Source organism: Colobus angolensis, unplaced genomic scaffold (assembly GCF_000951035.1).
Source record: "Colobus angolensis palliatus isolate OR3802 unplaced genomic scaffold, Cang.pa_1.0 Scaffold76, whole genome shotgun sequence".
NCBI classification, from domain to species: domain Eukaryota; kingdom Metazoa; phylum Chordata; class Mammalia; order Primates; family Cercopithecidae; genus Colobus; species Colobus angolensis.
This window is the reverse complement of record NW_012121376.1, coordinates 4,482,946-4,489,682: the sequence shown is the minus strand read 5'-3', so window position 1 is coordinate 4,489,682 and position 6,737 is coordinate 4,482,946. Positions and strand designations below refer to the sequence as shown.

The window sequence follows — 6,737 nt, the reverse complement described above, 5'->3', positions numbered from 1 at the left end:
GCCCACTAACATGCCTGGCTAATTTTTGTATTTTTAGTAGAGACAGGATTTCACCGTGTTGGCCAGGCTGGTCTCGAACTCCTGACCTCAGGTGATCAGTCTGCCTCCGCCTCCCAAAGTGCTGGGATTACCAGCGTGAGCCACTGTGCCTGGCCTTTCCTTGTTTTTTTAAAAAGACCAATGTTCTGTTAATTGCCTGAAACTCGTATATATTATGGCAGTTGATTTATAATGAAGCTCCTTAAAAGCATGCCAACTACTAAGAAAAACCTCATCCTAGGTTATTTTATGAATTCAAAGACAGTAGTAAAGAATGGATCATTTGCATTGGGGAGAAGCAACCAAAAGAATTTAATTCCAAAATGCTCTGGGGCAAAAAGAAGACTTATTCCTTGCTGTTTGCCCTTATTCATAGAGAAGGTGTACATTTTTATCTTTCAGAATGTTGGCTACCAGGGTATTTAGCCTAGTTGGCAAGCGAGCAATTTCCACCTCTGTGTGTGTACGAGCACATGGTAAGTGTGACTTTTCTTACTTTTGAATAGGCTGAGCTAATTTCGTTTTGCTCCTGCTGTGTATAAGGCCTTGTGCTGGAGTTTTAAAGACCTTAGTTTGGCTCTTGAGGGTCTTTAGGGGAGATACAGATATTCTCACAGGGCTGGGTTCTAGATTAAGAAGTGTTTAGTAATCACATTGAATCTCTTCTGGATCTTTGGTGATACCGATATTTCTCCCCTTACCCTTCCCTTCCTTTCCACTTTTTTAAGCTTCAAGATCTACCCCTTTCAAAAGATCTTCTGCACCAAAACTAACCTTAATGACCTCCCTCCCCACCTTGCCCCCACAGCTCCCAACCATTTGCATCACGTCTGTTTACATTATAGAGGCAATGGAAACGGAAGAGCCTGGACTTCATAGCCTGAGCTGGGTTTTCATCTCATTTCTGTCAAGGACTAGCTACTGAAGCTTAGGGATCTCTCTGCTCACCTGAAGTATATGGACAGAGCTTAGTTCTGTGTCCGGCATACAGCACATTTAGTTTTGCATGGATCTGGCACCTATCTACTTTATACCAGACACTCTTAGGCACCGAGAAGAAAAAGGAGATGAAATACACACTCTTTCCCGGAGGCTGTTTGCTATCTGAAGAGGGACAGATGGATGAAGACAGTGTTTTATTAAGAGATGGCTCATGGGTAGAAGCCTTTAGCCCCATGTGGGGTTCAGGGAAGGCTTCTGGAAGAAACTCTCCGTGTAGACTCTGCAGAGTCTACACCCTGCCTGGTTAGAGTTGGTCTTGCCTGCCTTTCTGATCTCATTACTGACTATTGTACTCAAAAACCAAAAATCACCATCAGAACCACCCCTCCCGACTTGCTCACTGCCCCAGCCCCCTGGCCTTACTCCATTCCTCCCATACAGCCCTGAGTTGTGGATAGTCACTTCTGTCTAATCATTCACCCTCAATACAAATGTGCTTTTAGAACGGCCTCTCCTGATCACGCTTTGTCAGGAAGCTCCCTGTCACTTCACCTTGCTGTGCTTTTCCTTTGAGTATCGCTGTCTCAGCCTGTTCGAGTGTAAGCCTTTTGAGGCCGGGGACCCTGCCTGTCTTACTCATTGCCGTATCTCCAGCACACAGGAAGCAAATGAAGACGAACTGCAGGCTCTTAGACAAGTCTTGTCTGTTAACTTTTGACTTATGTAAGTCACACATGAATAATACATGAAACTGTTCTCAACATAAGATATTAAAGCGGTCTGGAATATCATCAGCCGTCACTGAAGTCAGTTAGGATATTTGCGTGGTGATGCACCTGAGTGAGGGGCACCCAGATATACTACATCTTCCCAGGAGAGGCTCAGCAGAAATCCGTCCATGTTGAAGCAGTGACAAACATTCATTAGAATCTGGAGTCTGTTTTTCTCTCTCTTTAGGAGAAATGTTTGGTATATTAACCATTGCTTTTCCCTTAATTGCTGGGGGACCAGGCCTGAAGCTCTGAAGAACCCCTGAAACCATGAATTGGTCATTCTTATTCTGGAAGATGCAATTTTAAGGTTTGCATGCGCCAAGGTTTTGAAGGTTTACATCCTGGTTTTTAGTATATTCATATAATGAGTTTTGTCATTAGCACCACAGTCGATTCTAGAACATTCTCCTCATCCATATTAACATTTGTTTTTAATAACTCTCGTGTAAGCTGAGTGTTTTAAACTTTAGAAACCTCTGGGGGGGGTGCTGAACTTGATAAAAATATTCAGTATACAACTGTTCTTTATAGTTCACTCATCATTTTCATAGAATTAGGGTTTTAAAATTAGAAAGTAATTCAGGCCATTTCCATCTCCTGTCCCTCAAATCCCACCTCAGTTTTGGGATGAGGTGTCAAGTATAAGTTTGCAAGTACACTAGTCATTTGCATGGCTAAGATAAACGTGTAGAGAACTCTATATATGACTTTGCTTAAAGCTGAATGTTGATTTACTCTTCACATGATTTGGGAGATTTTAGTCCCTGGGATTGAGCTAATGGAGTTGAAGCATTGTTGTGGGCATCGTACCTCCAGACCAGTGTGTAACACAAAGAATTCTTGCAGATGTAGGACAGAATTGGAGAAACAGCTTCTAACAGTGGGACGACTCAGTACAACCAAGCTATTCCTTACCTGTCTGATTTCTGAACTTTTTCCCTCATGATACCTGTTGCTTTGAAGGCACTAAAATAACAGAAGCAGATAGAGCAGAAATCCTCACTCAGATCTTCCTGCCCCCTACGTGTAACAGTTTGTGGCTTGCCTTGTCAGTTTTGTGTGTTTCGTTACGTGTATGTGAGTGTGTGCACATGATTTCCAGAAAGGAGAAGCGCACGACGTTGCCCGTGCTCTGTGACTCCTGAGTGCACGCTCCCTCTGCATTGGGGCTCCTAGGTCGGCCTCATCCTGTGGACGTTGCCCCTTGTTTCCTGCCATCCACACATTCCTGATGACCCCCTGCTCTACTCTTTCTCCAGAGTACTTTTTCCAAACATGTGATTTGCACATTTGTTATGTTTATTGTTTGTTCTCCACTTTTAGAAGTGTAAGTGCCACTAGGCAGGAGTGACCGATTTGTTCACTGATGATCCCAGATCTCTAAAACCCTGCCTTGCCTGTAGAGGGTGCTTGGTAAATATGTTTTGAATGAATGGCTCCATGATCCTCATTTCTAAGAGCTAGCACGATTTCTCAGTCCTGGTTGGACACAGGTTCCCTGGAACAGTGCTGTCGTGGTTATCTTTTCATGTATCTTTGTTTCTGAACTTGAAACGCTTTCAGTGTTTTATTGTTTTTGTTCTTCCTCATTAGTTTGACTCCCTTGCAGATAGGCTTTCATTTTGTCCAGTCTCCTGTTCAGGGAGCCCTGAGGGCCTTGGACCACGTCTGTAGGTAGCTGTTTTTTATTTTTATTTTTTATTTTTTATTTTGAGATGAAGTCTCGCTCTGTCACCAGGCTGGAGCGCAGCGGTGCGATCTCAGCTTACTGCAACCTCTGCCTCCCGGGTTCAAGCGATTCTTCTGCCTCAGCCTTCCAAGTAGCTGGGACTACAGGTGTGTGCCACCACGCCCGGCTAATTTTTTGTATTTTTAGTAGAGACAGGGTTTCACCATATTAGCCAGTATGGTCTCAATCTCCTGACCTCATGATCCGCCAGCTTCGGCCTCCCAGAGTGCTAGGCTTACAGGCATGAGCCACTGCGCCTGGCCCTGTAGGTAACTGTTAATGTAGGAAGTGCTACCTCTGGGCACCTTGGCCCCAGGATTCATTAGCAGTTGCCGCGGTGGGTTTTTGTTAGCCGTGATGAAAAGCGCTTCTGTTCTGCCTCCACCACACTCCTGCAGCTGTTTAAACAGTGGATGTAACCCCCTGAGATGACCCAGGGTTTCAAGGTGTGCACATGTGTGTGTGTTTCGGTTTTCAGAAGTATCACCTTGTGTGTGACTCTCAACCTACATGGATTTTCAAAGATTTATTCAATGTGTTTTTCAGAAAGTGTTGTGAAGAGGGAAGACTTTTCGCTCCCAGCTTACGTGGATCGGCGTGACTATCCCTTGCCGGATGTGGCCCATGTCAAGCACCTGTCCGCCAGCCAGAAGGCCTTGAAGGAGAAGGAGAAGGCGTCCTGGAGCAGCCTCTCCATGGATGAGAAAGTCGAGTGTGGGTATTGAGGGAACTCACAGGCGCGCCCAGCAGCTCTGGGACGTGTTTGTGTGTGTGTGTGTGTGTGAGAGAGCCTCTGCTCACTTCTGGGCCTACTGTCTAGAGAGCAGTCTTGCACAGGAGGGCTGCTCTGCTGGGTTTCGGGGTCACTGTCCCAGGGCCCTAGTTTTTGTGCTCTGCCAGCTGATGGGATCTTTGGCTAGGCCCCCTTCTCTGTGCTGAGTGGAGGTAGCCTCTCAGCATATCTGCTGGGTAAGACATTGTTTACTGTAACTTATTGAAAGAAACTCAGCAAAATGCATAGTTTGGTATGAAAGGGGCATAAAAATAACGAGATTAAATAGACCCTAACACTGTAATTCAAGTAAGAAATAATTTTGCAGTTTTAATTTCCACCTAAAGCAAACTCCATGCATTTTCTTCCTTCCTTTTCCCGTCACATGCTTGCGTGGGCACGTGTGTCCACGTACGTGTGGCCCGGGTTGGTGTATCCTTCAGCTCTGTGTTTCCTCCCTCACAAGTGTGGTTTTGAGAAGTGGTTGAACGTTGCAGAGGAGGGAGCTGCTGACCTTTGTGCCTGTAAATGGCTGTCCTCTCTGCCCCCAGTGTATCGCATTAAGTTCAAGGAGACCTTTGCTGAGATGAACAGGGGCTCGAATGAGTGGAAGACGGTTGTGGGCACTGCCATGTTCTTCATCGGCTTCACCGCGCTCATTATCATGTGGCAGAAGCTCTATGGTGAGTAGAGAGGGAGGAAGGCACGGGCGCCTGGACTGGGGCTCCAGCCTGCAGTGCCCAGTGGTGGGCTGTGGGGGACCTCCACACCTTGAGGCCATGAGATAGGGACTCCATTCCATAGTTCATCTCAGGATTCTTCTCCAGGCCTTGGTGACCTGGAGAACTGAAGTGGTGGGAGGTTAGTTTATAAGCCAGCATCTGATTATTCATAGTTGACCATGCGTGTTGGGTGGTGAAATACCTTGACTACTTTGGACAGCGCACCACGTTTTCAGTAGCGGTTTGTGTGCTCACCAGTCACTTAGCATCTTTTGCTAAGGGTTCTGTCCAGGCAGAACAGGCATTTTTGATGGTTTGAATGTGGATGTGGGTTAGTAACAGACCCGAATCTATTGATCTATTTGATCTTCCAGGTCACCTTGGGCTCTGTTTATTAGATCTTGTTATCCATAGCCTTTAGAGAGGACCTTAGGCTTTTAGCTTATTTTGTTGCTATCTTTTTACAACAAAGGAATAATTTTAAAATGTCAATGGTTGTCAGTTGTCAGAAACCATGTGTTTGAGCGGGTGTTGGGTGGCAGGTGGCTCTGCTGATCTAGTGGCTGGTACGTTGGGAGGATTTAACCTGTGTAAGGGATTGGCGTAGAAACAACCTGTTGAGACACCTTGCCAATAACCTGTCTCCCACCGTAGTGTACGGCCCCCTCCCGCAAACCTTTGACAAAGAGTGGGTGGCCATGCAGACCAAGAGGATGCTGGACATGAAGGTGAACCCCATCCAGGGCTTAGCCTCCAAGTGGGACTACGAAAAGAACGAGTGGAAGAAGTGAGTGAAGCTGGCCTACGCCTGCCTCTGTCACCTCCATGCAACTCCATGCCTATTTACTAGAAACCTGTTATGCCAAACAGTACTACTGCTAATAAATGACCAGTTTACGTGAAACCCTTTGTGATCAGTTCTTTAATGATGCCTAAATGAAAGCTAATTAAAACAATAGGTTTCTCCCAAGGGTCTGGAGTTAATATATTTTGGGTGCAAATGAAATGGCAAAAATCTAGTATCTTAAATTGTGTAAGGGGACATTATATAAAGACTGAAAATACAGAATCCCTTGATGTAGGAAATTTGAGGTTTTTGGCAAGAGATCGTTATGTAAGTAAAATCCCATTATAGTAGGCACACCAGCAGGAGTTACCACAACCCTTTTTTTTTTTTTTTTTTTTTTGGGAGACAGAGTCTTGCTCTTGTCGCCCAGGCTGGAGTGCAACTGTGCGATCTTGGCTCACTGCAACCTCCACTTCCCCGGTTTAAGTGATTCTCCTGCCTCAGCCTCCCGGGTAGCTGGGATTACAGGTGCCCACCACCACGACCGGCTAATTTTAGTATTTTTTAGTAGAGACGGGGTATTACCATGTTGGCCAGGTTGGTCTTGAATGCCTGACCTCAGATGATCTGCCCGCCTTGGTCTCCCAAAGTGCTGGGATTACAGGTGTGAGCCACCGCGCCTGGCCTATGAACCACTTTTCTTCTGGGGCTGTACCTCCCTCCCTGCAGTTGTCACGTTTGCTAGGGTGACAGCCCCACTCTGAGCTCTGACTGAGGTGTGGGTGCTGGCCCCGTCTCCCTTGGACTGCCTGTGGCCTGCCGAGCTCCCTGGCTACTCACAGCTCTTTGATCTAAAAAGTAGTCACAAGGCCAATGTCAAAGCGGTGGTCTTACGAGCATCATCCTGGCCCTTGGCAAGCTCTCTCCAGGACTCATCCTGTTACCTGTGCCACCCAAGACCAGTTCCCAAACT

At 46.3% G+C, this 6,737-nt stretch overlaps 1 protein-coding gene across 1 annotated transcript in view; it reads left to right on the top strand.

The window, feature by feature from the left end:
• Nucleotides 1-5,881, top strand: part of LOC105501906 — an 8,651-nt gene extending 2,770 nt beyond the window's left edge. Inside the window, exons 2-5 of the mRNA XM_011928048.1 lie at nt 442-515; nt 4,030-4,197; nt 4,807-4,938; nt 5,632-5,881. Coding sequence (XP_011783438.1) covers nt 443-515; nt 4,030-4,197; nt 4,807-4,938; nt 5,632-5,768 — 510 coding nt within the window. The 5' untranslated portion in view covers nt 442 and the 3' untranslated portion in view covers nt 5,769-5,881. The remainder of the gene's footprint in view (nt 1-441; nt 516-4,029; nt 4,198-4,806; nt 4,939-5,631) is intronic.
• The last annotated feature ends 856 nt before the right edge of the window (nt 5,882-6,737 follow it).